The sequence below is a fragment of the Protomyctophum bolini genome (genome assembly GCF_963924005.1).
Source record: "Protomyctophum bolini genome assembly, chromosome: 3".
Lineage (NCBI taxonomy): Eukaryota > Metazoa > Chordata > Actinopteri > Myctophiformes > Myctophidae > Protomyctophum > Protomyctophum bolini.
In genome coordinates this window covers 4,125,477-4,145,694 of record NC_137864.1, presented here as the reverse complement: position 1 = coordinate 4,145,694, position 20,218 = coordinate 4,125,477, and the positions used below count along the sequence as shown (strand labels likewise).

Here is a 20,218-nt window from a genome sequence, read left to right as displayed (position 1 = left end):
ATAGACGCCGCTAGACTGTATATAGACGCCGCTAGACTGTATATAGACGCCGCTAGACTGTATATAGACGCCGCTAGACTGTATATAGACGCCGCTAGACTGTTGCTAGACTGTATATAGACGCCGCTAGACTGTATATAGACGGTGCTAGACTGTATATAGACGCTGCTAGACTGTATATAGACGCTGCTAGACTGTATATAGACGCTGCTAGACTGTATATAGACGCCGCTAGACTGTATATAGACGCCGCTAGACTGTATATAGACGCCGCTAGACTGTATATAGACGGTGCTAGACTGTATATAGACGCCGCTAGACTGTATATAGACGGTGCTAGACTGTATATAGACGCCGCTAGACTGTATATAGACGCCGCTAGACTGTATATAGACGCCGCTAGACTGTATATAGACGGTGCTAGACTGTATATAGACGGTGCTAGACTGTATATAGACGCTGCTAGACTGTATATAGACGCTGCTAGACTGTATATAGACGACTGTTTTTGACTATATAGAAGAGTATATTCGTCTCTAATTGTTATGCTGAATTGAACATGGTGGGCCCTATTGTAAACAAGTGTAATACTTCATGGTGTCGTCCACAGTTAACAGTTTTGTATTGAGTTGTGCTTGAAATGTACTGTAATTCTTCAATCTGTTAATAAATTCCTCAATCAATCAGCACACAGCATGCTGATCCATGTCTCATTCTGTAGGATTCTGCGTGGCCGAGCCTTACAACGTGAAAACATTTAAGCCTCTATTTGTGGACCTGAAGCTTCCGTATTCAGTGGCGAGGAATGAGCAAATCGAGATCAAGGCTGTGCTCCACAACTACGTCGACAGGGCCCTGCACGTAAGACCACTTTGAAACCTATACTGTAGCCTAAGCACACACACTCTGTCCTCCTTCAAAACCTATACTGTAGCACACACACTCTGTCCTCCTTCAAAACCTATACTGTAGCACACACACTCTGTCCTCCTTCAAAACCTATACTGTAGCACACACACTCTGTCCTCCTTCAAAACCTATACTGTAGCACACACACTCTGTCCTCCTTCAAAACCTATACTGTAGCACACACACTCTGTCCTCCTTCAAAACCTATACTGTAGCACACACACTCTGTCCTCCTTCAAAACCTATACTGTAGCACACACACTCTGTCCTCCTTCAAAACCTATACTGTAGCACACACACTCTGTCCTCCTTCAAAACCTATACTGTAGCACACACACTCTGTCCTCCTTCAAAACCTATACTGTAGCACACACACTCTGTCCTCCTTCAAAACCTATACTGTAGCACACACACTCTGTCCTCCTTCAAAACCTATACTGTAGCACACACACTCTGTCCTCCTTCAAAACCTATACTGTAGCACACACACTCTGTCCTCCTTCACAACCTATACTGTAGCACACACACTCTGTCCTCCTTCAAAACCTATACTGTAGCACACACACTCTGTCCTCCTTCAAAACCTATACTGTAGCACACACACTCTGTCCTCCTTCACAACCTATACTGTAGCACACACACTCTGTCCTCCTTCAAAACCTATACTGTAGCACACACACTCTGTCCTCCTTCACAACCTATACTGTAGCACACACACTCTGTCCTCCTTCAAAACCTATACTGTAGCACACACACTCTGTCCTCCTTCAAAACCTATACTGTAGCACACACACTCTGTCCTCCTTCAAAACCTATACTGTAGCACACACACTCTGTCCTCCTTCAAAACCTATACTGTAGCACACACACTCTGTCCTCCTTCAAAACCTATACTGTAGCACACACACTCTGTCCTCCTTCACAACCTATACTGTAGCACACACACTCTGTCCTCCTTCAAAACCTATACTGTAGCACACACACTCTGTCCTCCTTCAAAACCTATACTGTAGCACACACACTCTGTCCTCCTTCAAAACCTATACTGTAGCACACACACTCTGTCCTCCTTCAAAACCTATACTGTAGCACACACACTCTGTCCTCCTTCAAAACCTATACTGTAGCACACACACTCTGTCCTCCTTCAAAACCTATACTGTAGCACACACACTCTGTCCTCCTTCAAAACCTATACTGTAGCACACACACTCTGTCCTCCTTCAAAACCTATACTGTAGCACACACACTCTGTCCTCCTTCAAAACCTATACTGTAGCACACACACTCTGTCCTCCTTCAAAACCTATACTGTAGCACACACACACTCTGTCCTCCTTCAAAACCTATACTGTAGCACACACACTCTGTCCTCCTTCACAACCTATACTGTAGCACACACACTCTGTCCTCCTTCAGCTTCCCTATAGGATTGTGCTCAAATCTGAATGAACTGGCTCCATGTCCAGATTATAGGTTTGATTCCTCCGCCCCGAGACAGTGGCCTTGTGGTCCGAGTGTCCGCCCTGAAACGGGGTTCCAAACACAATAACAACATGATGATAATAACGTCATAACAACATTATATAATCAGTAATTTAGCTGGTTCCCCCGGGACCTCGCGTGGAGAACCAGGGAGGGAAGTATATATGACTGAGCATTATTTTCAAATGGCCTAAATGTATTGCTGACTGAAGTGGTTAATGTAGCCACGTTTTGTAATAATAATCAAAATGTACAAAGTAACTGGTAACTAAAGTTTTCAAATTATTATAGTGGAGTAATACCTATACAATATCTGAGATGTAGTGGAGTTTAAAACCCATTTTGGGAGTTTTAAACATTGTTATGATTTAGCTATTGAAAAGAAATTGTTTTTTTTTTTAGAAATCATGAAAATGTGGTGGAAAATGTTTGAATATATATTCTTTCAGAGCGAACGTTTTTAACTCAAATCTTTGCTCGGGCCTAAATGGGTTAAGTCAAAGTATACTGTAATGTAGTGGAGTTACTGGAGTATAAGTCAAAGTACTGAAAATTAATAAAAGATCCAAAAAACTATACATAACTTCAGTAAATGTTACTTTACACCAGCGGGTGCATCATGACACGAATCATGAGCATGGTGTCGGCTGGTGTTTGTTTGTTTGTCTGTCGGTTTGTTTGTTTGTCTGTACCTTCACTAAAAACGCCGGGACAACGCTCCACACGTCCCAAACTCTTCTCCCTTCTGGCTCCAAAACTATGGACTGCACTTCCCATCACAGTCAGAACTGCAGCCTCACTCCCAATCTTCCGCCCGTAGTCTGAAAACCCACCTCTTCAGACTCCACCATGGCCCGTAGCACGTGCCCTATAGCCTAGCCCCTTAGATATGCACTTTATGTAGACTTGGATAGTATTTTAGACAGACTTATAGCTCGTTACGTGGACGGCACTAGAATTGCATTTCATCTAGTCATAGCACTTTATAATACACATGTATATTGTATAATATAGTATAGTACATAATGTATAGTTGACATAGATACTCCACTGTTACGTTCTTGGTTTATACATGATTCATGATAACTACTTTTTTATATACCGGTATGTGATGTATTGCCATGATTTTGTTTTTGCTTAAATGTAAGTCGCTCTGGATCAAGAGCGTCTGCTAAATGCCTAAATTGTAAATTGTAAACAGGTGAGGGTGGTGCTGATGAAGACGGAAGGCATGTGCAGCCTCGCCTTCAGCGAGCAGTACGCGCAGGAGGTGGACGTGGCGCCCCGCTCGTCGTTGGTGGTGCCGTACACCGTCGTGCCGCACGCGGTGGGGAAGCTTCCCGTGGACGTGATGGTGCTGGTCAGTGGCATGATGGGAGGAGACCGCGTGAGGAAAGTCCTGCACGTGGTGGTGAGTCACTGTCGGCCATTTTAAGAGCCGCAGGCCGAGTCTGTACAAAAAAAGTCTTCTGAATCCTATAACCGTTTTTCTGAAAAACGTGTGTTGCTACATGTGTCGGCAACTCTTTTTCATGTCAAGAACCCTCAAAATTATGCATTTGGCCACCGACCCTCCGTCTCAAAATATGTTGTTCAAGTCAACACTTAACAGGGGCAACATCGCTTCAGAGTGTACATTCTAGAAGGAGAAAAAGAAGAAAAGAGTGGGCAGAAAAAGACAAAGACAAAAAAAAAACAACAACCAAGAAACGAAAGTATTTACATTATTGCCGAGGGGAACAAAAACAAAACGGCTTTGGACTTCGACCATGAGAGGAGGAAGGGTGTCTTAAACTAACACAGTCTTATTATATTCAGTGCAATGATAAAAACTTTTATTTGTTTTGGCCTCAGGTGGAGGGAGTTCAAAAGACTGAAGTTCGGAGCTTCGTGTTGAACCCGTCTGCTCTAGGGTTGCTTGGTAAGCAGATTGTACATGGCGTGCTGTTCTCTTGTCAGAGGCATGTCTTTGCTGTTAAAAGAGTGTTCATTTAACAATGAGACTCTACAAATGTAACCCAATGGTCCCATAGTTACAAACCTTACAACGTATACATGTTAAAGTTAGTATTTGACCGTGTATTGACTAAAACCCTCTAAATGATAAATAATATAATACTCCTTATTAGTACACTATACACAGATGTGATATTTAGATGAATACAAAGACGTCAAGCCTTTCGGGCTTAAATAACTTCCAGAGGGCAACTTACCAGAACATTTCCATTCCCACAATGATACAATTCCATAAACCGGTGTCTTTCATCCCTGTGTTTTTATGTAGGTAAGCAAGTGGTTCGTGTTGACAAGGTGAGGCTGCATTCAGTTGTGCCCAACTCTAAACCCGAGACGTTCATGAGTATCAGAGGTTGGTAAACATTCCTCTCCTCTCCTCTCCTCTCCTCTCCTCTCCTCTCCTCTCCTCTCCTCTTATCCTTCTGAGGTGTTATTTATCACTCCTCTCCTCTCCTCTCCTCTCCTCTCCTCTCCTCTCCTCTCCTCTCCTCTCCTCTTATCCTTCTGAGATGTTATTTATCACTCATTGCTCCCCCTCTCCTCTCCTCTCCTCTCCTCTCCTCTCCTCTCCTCTCCCCTCCCCTCCCCTCCCCTCTCCCAGGCAACGTGCTGGCCGACAGCATTGACAACTCCATCAGCGAGGACTCTCTGGGCCGGTTGATCCGGATGCCCGGGGGCTGTGTGGAGCAGAACCTGGCCACCATCACCCTGCCCCTAATCGCCACCCTCTATCTGGACCGGACCGACGACTGGGGCGTCGTCGGGCCGGAGCGCCGGGACGAGGCCCTCCGATACATCCGGAGAGGTGAGGGGGATGGAATGGAATGGAGGAAGATGGATCAACCAATGGGTGGATCGGAGTTACAGTTACTATACGGGCCAAGTCTTTGTGTGATATGGATTTTCTTTTGGACCACTGCAACCCTATAGGATCCCTGTTTTCCGAGGGGAACATTTGCCGAAGATATAGCCAATCTACAAGTACACACGTTGTGTGCTTGTATAGGTCGTCTATTTTTTTGGGTGTAGAGGGGGAAAAAAAGAGCAGATCGAGTACAGAACGGTTGAAGATTACTAAATATCGATGGTTTCAGTGGTTAAATGTCTGAAAGAAAGAAACAAACATGAATTCACATATCACTGATAGTCAATGAAGCCATCTGAGATCTATGAAAAGGTTTAATATGCAACACAATTTTACACTATAATGGGGATCGAGTCCTTGCTTCATCTGCCTCTCAGCTAAGGGGTCCTTCCTTGGCCTAAAAAAAAAACATTGAAGACCCCTGCTCTAGAATTGGGTTATTTTTGTTCAGACAAATTAATATCCACGCTGTCTTCATCCCCAGGCTATGAGAAGCAACTGGCGTACCGTAAAAGCGATGGCTCTTACCCTCCGTACCAGAAGCAAGGCGCCAGTACATGGTAATGTCACGACATTACATTGCATTTACATTGTAGGTAATCCCGCTAATGCTCATCAAGGACCGTGGAGTTGGAGCTCTGATTCTAGTACCTCTGTATACGTTTGTTTTTGAGTAGTTGGTGCGCTTTGCATATCATGTCCAGATGCACAGAGTTCATGGCGCCTCCCATAAATCTTTTGCCACCTGTGGGTGTCCAACACTTCCAACAGGAACGTTACACTGATGAGTGGCGATCCTCTCCAAACGTTTTTTTTTTTTACTTTTGGGGGGAGGGGGGGGGGCGTGGTGGGGGTCGCGAGACTTATGGCCAAAGCATTTCCCCGGGGTCCCCAGCCAAAAAACGTTGAGACGAGAACCCCTGGGCTATAGGGGATATTTCTCATTATTTTAACGGGCTTAAAAACAGGAAAAGAGAGAATGAGAGAGCTTTACAACATTAAGCCAACTATTAGCCAGGGCATTCTTTTGTGAATGACAGTCACGATGTGGGACAGGGTCTCAATTTGTGGGACAGCTAAAGAGTATTGGAAATGAGGGACTGTCCCACGCAAAGAGGGACATCTGGTCACCCTAAGTTGAAGCTGGACACCGAAAGCGCTGAAACGCAAGGTGCGGAGCAGGGAAGAAGAGTTCTACTAATTAGTACCTCCACATCATATAGAAGTGCATGGCAGAAAGGTGCTGGGAGGTAAAAAAAAAAAACACTTTCTGTGGACACCGACTGGTTCATGGCCCCTTAGAGGTTATTTTAGGTGAAATGCAGTAGACATGATTGAATGCAATAACCCTGTGGTGTCCCTATTCCTCGAAAACCTTTGAAAAATGTCAAAACGTTTTAGAATTCTAAAGAATTGGGTTGATTTTGTTCACATTCTTCAAAAATAGCAGATCTGCAAGCTTCGAACACTTCACTCTGCAATGTGTTGCGAGTCTACAGTACTCTATGGGCTGTATCTGCTATTTCTCGTACAATGAAGTATAGGTCTTATTGACATACAGTACAGTACAGTAGTTTATTTTAAAAGGGAAACTTCAACTTCATGTACTATACACAAAACGCACACCTTTCTTACATAACAGATTGTTAGTGCTACTTTTAAAATCAGTCGCATCCCTGTCGGTATCTCTTCTTTCACTCGTCTTTCTTACATACCAGATCGATAGAGCTACTTTTTAAATCTGTTGATATATCCCTCTTGATATATAAATGAGCAAATAACCAATTATGGACGGTATATGACATGAATACTGTGTAAAGTGAATCATGGATGGAATAATGAAAGCATGAATTCCCTTTCCGACGGCTTCAGGATCACTGCCTACGTGGTGAAGGTGTTCTCCATGGCTTATTCCGTCATCGGTGTGGACGAGCGGCAGGTGTGCGACGCTCTGCTCTACCTGCTCAAACACAAACGGCAGCCTGGGGGGAGTTTCAAGGAGGACAACCCAGTCTACAGCACCACCATGATCGTGAGAGACGCCTGACGCGCACACACACACCACACACACACACACACACACACACACACACCACACACACACCACACACACACACACACACACACACACACACACACACACACACACACACACACACACACACACACACACACACCCCCCACACACACACACACACACACACACGTCAGATCCCCAAATTGTAGCCAAATACCATACACAAGTCGTCGCCCAAACGCACCCGTATACGGGCCATTTTGGAACCCACTCAAGGACTCTTTGAGACCCACTGGCGTAGCAGAGTGTTCCCAGTGAGCCAACACGCACAGTATAGCAGCACCCCGACTCTGCTTGACCAGAACGGAACAGAGCCTTCATTAGTATCATCGGTAACACCTGTGAAGGAAGTATGGGGAAGGGGCCCAAGCTCTTTCCAAAATGGCGTGTTTATATGCATAGAGCCCAAGGGGCCGCAGTGAGGCTTTCCAACGTTGAAGCGCGGGGCCCTAGCGGTAAGAGGAGGGACTGCGGACGGCGGACCCCGTGGATTCATGACGAGGAAACCCCCGTGCAGCTGGGCTTTAACATTGAGCTGCTCGGTTGTCACGTCCGCATTTGGGCACCAAAGTTTGGCGCCCAAATGCGGAAATGCTCCCAAAAAGGCGGAAGGAAGTATAGTGCTTCAAAACGCCACTGAGCAACTTCCACTGACATGAATAGCGGAGGGTGGCGGAGCTTCTATCCTTTTAATGCTCTATATGACGGAGCCCATTGTGAAGACCCGTCTGTCCGGTGTGTGCGTGTTTCCCGCAGGGCGGTCTTCGAGGCACAGAGGCAGAGACCACTCTGACGGCCTTCGTCCTCATAGCGCTGGCAGAGGCCAAGGAGGCCGGCATCCAGTGCAGCCGAGACCCTGCTGTAAACGTGGAGGTACTGAAGGCTGACGCACTGTTGGCCACGTGAAACGCACAGATTCATGTATGAATGCATTTATGCATGTGTTGTGACTTTATATATTGTCAATGACTTACTGTCAATGAGGGGGTGGAGTAGGAGTAGAGTAGCTGCTCTATAGTGGACAGTTTGAGGGTCCAATGGAGTTAATAGGTTGAGTTAGGTGGTTTAAAGCGACGAAATATGTATACCGGTATATTATGCATATATTATGTGTGGAAGGAGGGCTATCGAAGCTTGAATCATGGCTTGTCACAAACAACTCTCTACAAAGCAACCATGTCTTGTCTGTAGAAACCTATACCAATATGCTATTCTGTAATTATGATGATGATGATTCTATACGGTTCTATAGGAATCCACCCTGAAGACCGTCGAGTACCTGCAGAGAAAACTCCCCTCGCTGACGAGACCTTACAGTGTGGCCATCGCATCCTACGCCCTGTCTATGTTTACACAGCTAGACGTTGTGCCCCTGAGATATGCGTCTACTGGTATGCACGCACGCACTCACGCACTCACGCACGCACGCGCATGCACAGTCACACAGTTTTGGAAAAAGTACTATACATATATTTTACTTAATAAGTGAACGTATCAATACTGCAAGAATGTGGAAATAGTCTGTTGTGCTGCGTTCACACGGGGCAGATGCAAAAGATACAAAGATGCAAAGCTACACAGCATAATATGTAGCCATTGCAGTTTTTGGAGCGGCTATACAAACGTCGGATGTATCTTAGTATCTTCATTTATTTGTTCCAAAAAACAGACATACATACAGAAGAAACACCCCTAACCCATAAAAACATGAGTTTTACAATAAACGGTTACCGTTACCTAATGGTACCGAAGCTGGGGTTACAACACAGCTGCATCATTATACAGTTAAGAGACTCATTGAGCCGACACAAATTCGTGCATCAAGTTTCTCGGTAAGGCATGAAAAGTGTATACTCCCACACTACAGAATAACTCACTTGCACTCCTCCACCTTGGTTCTTTCAACAATATACAGTACGCAATGCAACCATTATAAGCAACCTGCAGTTTATACAATGCTCGCTTTCGTGAACTTAAGTTGCAGCATGCTCTGAAGAGATTTACTTTTACCTCAAGTGTACACGAGTGAAATGTCCTCCCCAGCATGTTTGCTTGAGCACATAGTAGTATATGGCACTGCCTATACAGATCCTTATCATCAGACAGTTGGTCAGTTATCAGATACTTAGCTTTACTGCAGATGGATGCCGTTCAGATAAATGGAATTAAATAATAATAATAATGAATTGCATTTTTTTAGCGCTTTTCCAAGTGCTCAAAGCGCTTTACAATGGTTCATTCATTCATACATTGGGAGGTGAAGCGGCGAACAGTCGACGCCAGCGTCCTCACTTCCCACCCCCAATCCAACCCTTGATGCTGAGTGTCAAGCAGGGAGGCACTGGGTCCCATTATTTAGAGTCTTTGGTATGACCCGGCCGGGGATCGAACCCCGGCCTCCCAGTCTCAGGGCGGACACTCTAACCACAAGGCCACTGAGCTGAGGAGGAAAGGAGAGGTCTTTATCCCCTCTCGTCCTGCAGATCATTAGTACGCTCTTTTTGGCGTTTGATATCAAACGCTATACCCCTAATTCAGAGCATATACTAATTAGCAGCTGTTGAAAGCCAGCACTACCGGGAGAAAGTATTGCAAAAGTCATCGGCGTACATTAGATGATTCAACGGGGAGTTACTGTAGTTACTGTATTTAGCTGAAAAGATAAAAGATTAAATGGGGGGCTGGCGAGAGTAATCCCCCTTACCAGACCCCGTTACAGCAAAAGGAGCCGAAACCCCATGCACTTCCCCATCTAAACCTGCATGCTGGTTAGCATGCCAGCATGCTGTAAGAACGGCCAAAACCAACTATAACAGAGGAATTCTGGCTTCTATATTTATCAACCACTTATTTTAGAGCATAGATGCCTAGGTCAGTCAGTCAGTACCATGTTTATAGCCTTAAGCCCAAACTGATTGTCAGTGGTATTAAAAATAAAAATAAACTTAATCTATCTAATACAATCTTTTCGAGGACCTTGGAAAATACGCTGGCTAGAGCAATTAGGTCTGTAATTATCCAAGATCCCCACTTTTCCTGCCTTGTCCTTGACAACCGTTGCCAGTCCAGAGTAACGGACAACATAGAGTGTGGCAGTGAACCATGTGTCATGAGACCAGTGAAACATAATGGAAAGTAGAACCTCAACCTTATTAGGGCTGGCATGTTTGAGATGCCCTGCAGTTATTTGATAGCTGTGCTATACGTAGCTTGGAGAACCTCATTGGCACTTTCAGGAAGTCCTGATTTCCTTAGTGGCTTCACGAAATATCTGTTTGACTGCCCCCCCCCCCCTGGTACGGACAGACACCCACATCTTACCGCCTTGCTCCTCATGTCTCCCCTCCCTCTCTCTGTGCTCCAGACCACAGCCACTGGCCCGACAGTGAGAGCCGCTGGTTCACGCTGGAGGCCACGGGGTATGCCCTGCTGGCTCTGGTCAAGAGCGGCCACATGGAAGAGGCAGCCGCGGCCTTCAACTGGCTCAACGAGAACCGTGGCCTGGGAGGAAGCTTCGGTCCCACGCAGGTATATACGTCACCCGGCACCACCGCACACTAGAATGGAGAGAACAAGAGAACGCAAGGTCGAATTTCCGACTTGAGACTTTTAGTGAGTAAGTTACGTGTAGTGAGTAAGTCAAGTTTATTTTGTAGAGCACCTTGCGCAGACAATCGCAGTCAAACCCATTTTGTGGCGGGAACCCCCTTTTGGTGTTAGCATTATGTTATGCTTTAGCTATTTAAAAATAGTAGATCTACAAGCTCATAGCTACGAGCTTGTGGGTCCCCAAATTATTTTCAAAAAATAAATTAAAAAAACATTTTTTTTTTCAACTGAATGGCTGGAAAATAGAAATTCCCGAGACATTGCCAAAGCATTTCAAGGTTCAAGGTTGTCTTTATGTCTAGCGCACATCCAGTTCCTGTCTGGTGCTGGACTAAGGTAAGTACAGTGAAGAGAGGAGAGTCCGCACACAGGTTTGCTCCAAGGTGTTTGCTTTTTATTCAAAACACCATAAATATGACACAACGTTTCGGCCGTGAACGGCCTTCATCAGGTGATAATCGGCAGTATATGTGACAACTCCCTTTTAAACCCAGTCGTCACATCACGTGACTGATGACGACTGCATGGGCAGGTGATTCACTAACACCAATAAGTGACATGACAATATAACAATAAATATGAACATGAATAACCACCACCACAGCAAGCAAGTTTACAATAAGGCAACACAGTTTCAAAAGAACAGTTTCAATAAAACTTGCTGTTTTTTTTTTTGCTTGTTACAGACCGTTTTAGTATTTTTTAAATACATTTTTTTTTAAATATTTTTTATATAGATTTTGCATTTTTTTTGTTTGTTTTTAAGATTTAAAAAGCTTGGAAGAAATTTGTCGTGGAGACGGAGTCACAGCTGCATACAAATAACAGACACGTTCACATAACGAAAAGGAAAAAACACCATGAAACTCCCAACATTCACAAAACAAAAGATATTGCACACATAGTCAAAAAAGTGCTTTTGGCAATCCCTGAATCTCTTGAGTCAGTAAAGTGCATTCGGCAATCTCTCATTGAGCATTTTGATTGACAGGGGAACAAAGGAGTGTTTAAATCTATTATACACACACCGTGGAGTTCTATACTGTACCTCCTACCGGATGGCATTATAGCTCGTACTCTCGGGACGGTACAACACATGCAAAGGGGTCTGATACAATATTATTCCGAGCTTGTCTCAACGCTGCTTGTTCAAAGATGGCCTGGGGAGTGATAGGAGCAAAAACGTTGAGAACCCCCTGCAGTATGTGACATGCCTATCTATTTTTGTCTCTCTTGCCTCCCTGTCCCCCTGTCCCCCGTCCCCTCAGTCCACCATGGTGGTTCTCCAGGCCCTCTCAGAGTACTCGGCCAACAAGGCGTCTCAGGAGGAGACCAGCCTGTTGGTGGACGTCCGGGTCCCCGGACGCAGGGAGGTGACCTATGCCTTTGATGCACACACGTTGTACGTGGCGCGTTCCTCCAAGGTAACTGCATGGTGTTCCACATGAAAGAATATTGTGTTCCAAAGAAAGTTATGCTTTAGCTATTGGAAAATAGCGGACCTACAAGCTCATACGAGCTTGTAGGTCTGCTATTTTTGAAAAATCCAAGAACGACTGACATAGAAACATGGCTTTTTCAGAAAACTGTCCGGATGTAGAAGACATTTTTAGAATCTGATCTCAGGTCAAAATGGGTGCTTGTATTTGGAGCGACTTACGATGGATGAACAGAGGCAAGGATTCTGACAGTGGTTGATTGAAATGTCTGAACAACATTTCCTTCATCTGAGTTTTCTATTGGAAGAACAACAGTGCTTTAAAGGAGCATTCAGTGATTTGGACCCACCGGTCCGCCTCGGTAACAAGATGTGCACATGCACGCACTACAGTGGGGTGACACACGACAGGCCAACAGCACACACACCAAGGCCCGCTCCCACTCGATTATGATTGGCGGGAAAGGCCCCTCTCTATCCTGATTGGATGAAGGCTTTGCCACCTAGTCCTAGTCCTCAATTAACCCCAGGGGTTAACTGAGGACAGGGTGGAACTCGTTATATGGTCGGCACACTTCTATAGTAGGGAGGATTATCACAACAAAACCAAAAAAGAAGTGATGTTTGAATTAAGTGAAATCACTGAATATACCTTTTAAATCTATGTTCTCCTCTTGTCCTTGTTCTTACTTATAGGTGCCTCTTGGCGAAAACCTTGAGATAGAGGCTCGAGGAATTGGACAGGGAATACTTGAGGTATGAGCTTTTTTTAATTATTATTCCAGGTTTGGCATAGATTGTGATTATATAAATTTTATTATATAGTCACTAGAAAAAGACAATTCCAACTCCATCTATGGAACTGCAGAATCATTTCAGTGATTCTGTGCATCTATACATCTTGTTCATGATGATTATACTGATTGGTTATCTTCCCTGACAACATGCCGGTAATTGGTAACAGGTGGTGACCTACTACAACCAGGTGCACGACGTGGACGAGAATAGCACCTGTGCAAACTTTGAACTGAGTGTTGCCATTGAAGAATCCAGTCGTAAGAAACCTTTAACCCATTTTGACCTGGGAGCGATTCTACAATGAATGTCTTCTATATCCCGACAGTTATCTGAAAAACCCCATGTTTCTCTATGTGTCAGTGGTTCTCAAACATTTTCATGTCAATTAATAAAATTATATGTAAATGGCCGCCGACCCCCATCGGAAAATATGTTGTTCCAGGGACCCTCCAGAAGCAAAGATTTGAGTTAAAAACGTTCGCTCTGAAATAATATATTCACAGATTTGTGCCACATTTTGTGGCGCGCTACGAGCTTGTAGATCTGCTATTTTTCAATAGCTAACTTATACCATAATGTTTAAAACACCAAAAGCTGCAATCCTCAACTTATGTTAGAGAATACAACTTTATTTTGACCAATTTGTATGGTAGAGTATGTTAATTCAATGTTATATAACTAACACAACGGCGGGTGGTTGTAGTTGGCCTACACTGCTCTGCTTTGAGAAATGTATAATTAATCTGTATTAGCTTTTTAGCAAATGCCGGCGTTTGCATCTCGGATAGGACGAAAAGGTTATTTATTGCAGCTTTTTTAACACTGAACATTATACAATGTACACGGGAATGTGCACTCAAGTTGCCAGAAGAATTAGGTTTCCTTACCTTGGACGATGAAGCAATTTGTTTCGCTGTTTTTATCCCATCTTTATAGAGAGACGTCCTGCAGATGTGGTGAAATCGTACGAGATCACCATCCGTGTGAGGTGAATAGTTCTTCTGTGTGTTTTGTTTTTGTACACGTTACGGTTACGCCATCTTTTAGAAAGGAAGAAACATACATTAATGCATATGTTTCTGTACAGTCACACAGTTAACGCCACATCTACTGTTTTCTACTGTTGGCAATTAGAAAAGTTGAATTGGAATAGTTTCAAGTTTAGCATCTTGCTCAGGGGAACTTGCAATCCGCTTTAAAGGAGAACTTTACCCAAATTTAACATGAATCCTATATTCTGTTGTGAAAATCGGACATAAACATTTCCCAGTGCATTCTGTACATTTAGAGCTCGCTCTGGACCAGTCCAAGCTCTCTACTCTCTGCTGTTTTGTCATATTTTCACCTGTTCTCCTCACAATGAAAAGTTTTCGTTTTTAACACCTGCTGCTGAAGGTCCTTTTGACGGTGTGTGTGTTCCTCCGCCACAGAGCGTTGGCGCCAAGAGATGTCAGAATGGTGGTCCTGGATGTCAGTCTCCCTACTGGATTCACTCCGGAGAACTCTGACCTGGAGATGGTAAAAGAAAAAGAACACACTACTACTGCCTCTTATGTCTGTAATGGTAGACACTAGGTGGCTTATGGTGTACACATTATGTGTGTGTGTGTGTGTGTGTGTGTGTGTGTGTGTGTGCGTGTGTGCTCTCTCTCAGCTGACCAACTCAGTGGATCGCTACATCAGTAACTTCCAGGTTGTGGACAACCTGAGTGACAGAGGCTCCCTCATCATTCACCTCTTCAAGGTAATAAAGGAGATGGCAGATCTACAAGCTCACAACACTTCACATTGCAACACTTCACAATGAGCTTGTAGATCGGCTATTTCCGCCACACAAAATGATGACACATAGGGCTGTATTTTGCTGTACTGTTCAACAACCATGGAGGGGTGCACTCGGAAATAAAAGTCCATGTTGTTTTTATTTTATACATGCATCATATTGACATATGCAGCCTGCACATCCCAATATGGAACATTATGACTCTCTAATCAAACAGGGCTTACATCAACATTTGGGTGTGCATATGTTAATTAAATGCACATTTATTAGGTTACCTTGTTGATCCCAGAGGGCAAAATGTAGTGTAAATGTAGTTTGCCCCGACCCTCCCCATGGTCTCGAGTATATTTCCAAAATGGAGATCGTCTCAGTAACAATTTCTCCACGTACTCTGCATGCTACTTGTTCCATAACCTACTCTCAGGTGTCCTACTTGTGCAAGGTTCAAGGTTGTACTTTATTGTCTCATCTTGTGTAGACAGGTACATAAGAGTCCAACTTATTTTTGTCTATTCTGACAATGCAGCAGCATAGATAACATCAAACGGCAACCATAGCAACAGAAAATGGATAGTATAAAGAGTTTCCCTGTAGGAACAAAATTAGTGTTCCGTCACCTACGGCAGGGGTTCTCATTTCAACTCGTGGGTCGCGACCCCTCGGGGGGGTCGCCAAATTATTCTTATTTGTTTGCAACTGAATGGCTGGAAAGTGGAAATGAAGAGTTTACATATAGTACACGCATACACCTTCCCTGGTTTCAGTGTTTATTCATGGTGTATTGTCTCTATTATTAAGGTTATTGTAGCACTACATTTATATTGGGGGGTCGGGAGGGGGACGGGGCAGGGCGGGGGTCCCGAGACATTGCCAAAGCATTTCCCGGGGGGTCCCCGGCCCCCAAAAAAAAAGTATGGAGAACCCCCTGACCTACAGTACTGTACACTGTACTGTACTCTCTCAGGTGTCTCACAGGGAGCCAGAGATCCTGACCTTCAGGCTGCAGCAGAACTTCAAGGTCGGCCTCCTCCAGCCCTCCTCGGTCACCGCCTATGAGTACTATAATCCGGGTGAGTTCCATTCAAAAATACGCAGATAATATTGTTTATCAACCAACTTGTCTGGAACCTTAACATCCCTATTCTGACCTGAGATCAGATTCATACGAGGTTTCCACTGGACACACACTGGTCTGATGAACCCATTCTGACCTGAGATCAGATTAAAAAAATGTCAGTCGTTCTTCGATTTTTCAAAAATAGCAGACCTACAAGCTCGTAGCGCGCCACTCGGTGGCGCGCTATGAGCTTGTAGATCTGCTATTTTTCAAAAATCACCAAAATGGGTGCCCGCCCAGAATGGGTTAACATCCCTATTCTGGGGGAACAACCAGACCGTCCCCGACTGTCCTCCGAGGTTGGATATACAGTAGATGTAGTAGTATTTAGATGTACAGTAGCTATGCTGGATAGTTTGATGCGAGGTTACATACTCCGTGGTGGGAAATAATACAAGTAGTACGGTATTATGATACACGAGAACTATATTGTATTTTTGTAGAAGAGGCAAACTAATATTATTATATTACTAATATTATGTTTATGCCGTTTGCTTTGACGGTATAATTGATTGAACATGCACTCCGTAATGTTATGACTTGATTTGGGTGTGTTCTACAATAAAGTGTTTGTGTTGATTATTGTGTCATTTGTTTGTATGTGTAAACTTATTGAAACATTATTGTGCTATAAAAAGGTCTTATTTTCCCTTCATCTTTATCCTTTTTAGTGTAGTTATATTTGTTAACTATAATTTGATTAATACACGATAATCAACACTGACACTTTATTTCACACACCCAAATCAAATCATAGTTTTGAATCAATTATTCAATCAAAGCAAACGGCATAAACAACAACGAACAAAAAACGAATCCAGGAGCTTGTAAAATAGACTTTGTACATTCAAATTCAAACTGTATTATTATAGTTACATTTACACTTGTTACTAATTATTTGACATTATCCAGATAAAAATGTAACCTTTTTTTTTGTGTGACCTGGGTCAAAAGAAAAAACAGGTCTGACCAAATAGGCTATACAGATAATTCTGAGAGTCCTTAACATGAAAACGGTTTGAGCACCAACACGAATTAGAAGATATTTGTAGAGACTCTGGTCTCGGATCTCAACGTTGCCCCCTACTGTCCTGCTGTCCTCCTCAGACCACCGCTGCAGCCGCGTGTACAACCCCAGGGAGGACCGGGACGACCTCTCTCAGATCTGCAGGGACAACGTCTGCCGCTGCACACAGGGTTTGGCTCAAATTAATAACAATTTTCGGAAATATTTGAGGCACATTTTAACTATTTTTTTCAAAAATAGCAGACCTACAAGTCGAGTGCCACGCTATATGAGCTTGTAGATCTGCTATTTTTCCAATAGCTAAATTATAACATAATGTACCACCAAAAGGGGTTCCCGTTCAAAATGGGTTAAGGCTTTGATTCGGTCTCATTTATCGCAGTGGTTTGATTAAGAAACAAATTGGAACCCCGATCTAATTTATATTGTAAAAGTGGCTCAGTGTTACTTTAACTCTGAGCGTGTACAAATGGAACCTGTAAGCTGGGTCCATTTGATTATTTTTTACACACTCAGAGTTACAGACCTCCTTCTCAAGGACCCCATTTGGAGAATCAACGATGTATTGGACAACTGTAGTTGTCAATAAACATTTCATTTTGCATGTGTGCATGTTGCTGATGTTTGTCTGAGCATTTTGTTCTTGTGCTTCTATAGGTGACTGCTGTGTCCTCAACAGCAAAACCTTCACTTCTGAAACCATACAAGCATTCGCCTGCAAGACCTTACACCATGGTACGTTGGCACGCACACACACACACACACACACACACACACGCCGCCATAGAGTTTCTTGACGAGTACTGTCTTTAATATCTGGTAATCTTCTATAGTCTATCAGGTCAAAGTGCTGAGCGTCAACCAGAGTTACTACGACAAATATGAAATGGAGATCACTTGGTTGATCAAGTTGGGTAAGTCTGCCACACACACACACACACACACACACGCACACACAACCTCTGTCAGGTTTACCTAACGTAAGACCGAGATTGCAGTTACTAAAGATTTTTGGAATAATCCCTCAGGTCTTCCCCATATCATGTCCTCATTAAGCAACTGGTTGAAGACCCCTGTGCTTTATTTTCATCTCATTCCACAGTCTGTCTGCTTCCTATCTGCTCTCTCTATTCCCTATGCTATAGTCTCGCGTCTAGCCAGACAACTATCGCACAATCGCCAGAATGCTACGTATTTAGGATTCTGGAACCAGTTCTGCAAGAGCCAAGTAACTCTTGGAAGGGCGACTGTGGCTCAGGAGGTAGAGCAGGTCGTCCAACGATCCGTGGGTCGGCGGTTCGAATCCCGGCTCCTCCTCCTGTCCACATGTCGAAGTGTCCTTGGGCAAGACACTGAACCCCACATTGAAGTGTCCTTGGGCAAGACACTGAACCCCACATTGCCTCCAATGAGTCGGTCGGTGTGTGAGCTCGCCACCATCGGTGTGTGAATGTGGGGAAGTGAGGACGCTGGCGTCGACTGTCCGCCGCTTCACCTCCCAATGTATGAATGAATGAACTGTTGTAAAAGCGCCTTGAGTAGACACGTAGTGCATAGAAAAGCGCGATAAAAATGCAATTCAGTTATTATTACGAGCGGGAGATTCATGTTATCTGTGCGCGGATATAGTTTAGCACAGAAAACTATCATCGAATCAACACCGACAAAACTAGTGGAATAAGAAATAATGCAGAAAACAATCTAGCCACCTTAGCTTCAACGCTGTTTTGCTTTGAGTAGGACGTGTTTTGCCGCTGCACCAAGTGAAGGGGATGTGCGTCACATCCGCTTTCTCGCTTTACTCATGGAAAGAGCTTGCGTTCTCCAGGCTGTAAATGGCATTTGCAAAATGGCAAAAGAGTCAACAGTCTGGCCACGTGAGACTTATACTCTCTCCCTAACCTCTCCCTTCCAGGTGAGGAGGCCGGGGTGGAGGCGGGCCACAGAAGAGTCTTCATGTCTAACGGAGCCTGCAGGGAAGGCCTGAGTCTACAGGAGGGCTCCCGGTATCTCATCATAGGCCCCAAGGAGGACTTGTGGAACATAGACACCAGCAGCAGGTGAGAAGGATGTTGAACCCTGGTTTACTTTGGAGGAGGAAACGTTGCTTGACAGAAATTGTTTATTTCTCAGTGACAAATGTCAAAATAAATTATTACACACACGGTGGCAGTGGCTCAGGGGTCACTTGGCAAACGGAATTAGGCTCCCAGTTCGATCCTGGGCTCCCCCCAGAGAGCGAAATGTCCTTGAGCAAGACGCTCCTAATTGCTCCCGATGAGAAGGTAGGGGCGGCGGCCTTCCATGGTTTCCTCCGCCATTGGTGTATATATGAATGTGTGTGTGAATGGGTGAACATTCACCCAATCTATGTAAAGCGCCTTGGATAAAGGTGCCATGTGAAACGCACCGTTCATTTACCATTTACACACGCACACATGAACGAACTCACGCATGTTGCACGCGCACACACACACACACACACACACTTAACACTTACTCGCGCTTTCACTCTTGTCAGGTTGAATTACATGCTGGGGAAGAACACCTGGGTTGAGCGCTGGCCTTTAACCGCGGAGTGCTCCGGCGACCACGGCCTCCAGGCCAAATGCACCGCCCTGCAAGAGGCTGCGGAGGCGCTGTCGACCACAGGCTGCGGGACATAGACGACAATCATGTCTGCACTCGCCAGACATGTCAGTCACTGTGTATGTGGATCATGTTGTCCTATAGCTCTCTTTCTAGACACCAGTCTCTGTCTATGTGGGCCTATAATTCAGTTTCTTTCTGGATTTTAGTCTTCCATAATGGTGTCTTGAAAAGCGTACGTTTTTGTTTTTTATCACACACTGTGAAATATTAAGCTGTTATTTTTTGCCCTAATGACTAAAGGAGTGCACCTGTGTGGTGTCATAAAAGATGAGCCTTTGTTTAAATTATCAGGGTTTGTAGTTTAATATTAATTGGAAATAACTACTATCGCATTCAGTCACAATGACGGCTAGTGTTCCAATGAAACCAAAGCACTCTGAATCTTCAAATCATTCAAGTTTCATCATGGGATACATCTCAGGGGATGGCGATGTGGGACATT

At 44.3% G+C, this 20,218-nt stretch overlaps 1 protein-coding gene across 1 annotated transcript; it reads left to right on the top strand.

Annotated features, from left to right (window-relative positions):
• Window positions 1–705: 705 nt before the first annotated feature.
• Window positions 706–19,931, top strand: LOC308313441 (venom factor-like; the record flags this gene model as incomplete). The annotated part of the gene is made up of 22 exons (XM_080760539.1): window positions 706–861; window positions 3,596–3,805; window positions 4,249–4,315; window positions 4,679–4,762; window positions 5,012–5,215; window positions 5,760–5,835; window positions 7,148–7,307; window positions 8,109–8,225; window positions 8,605–8,743; window positions 10,717–10,880; window positions 12,230–12,385; window positions 13,096–13,155; window positions 13,364–13,454; window positions 14,134–14,185; window positions 14,628–14,715; window positions 14,852–14,941; window positions 15,945–16,050; window positions 17,205–17,294; window positions 17,782–17,859; window positions 17,958–18,038; window positions 19,040–19,184; window positions 19,646–19,931. The coding sequence occupies 22 exons, from the start codon at window positions 706–708 to the stop codon at window positions 19,788–19,790; spliced, it is 2,559 nt and encodes an 852-aa protein (XP_080616665.1). The 3' UTR covers window positions 19,791–19,931.
• Between the last annotated feature and the right edge of the window lie 287 nt (window positions 19,932–20,218).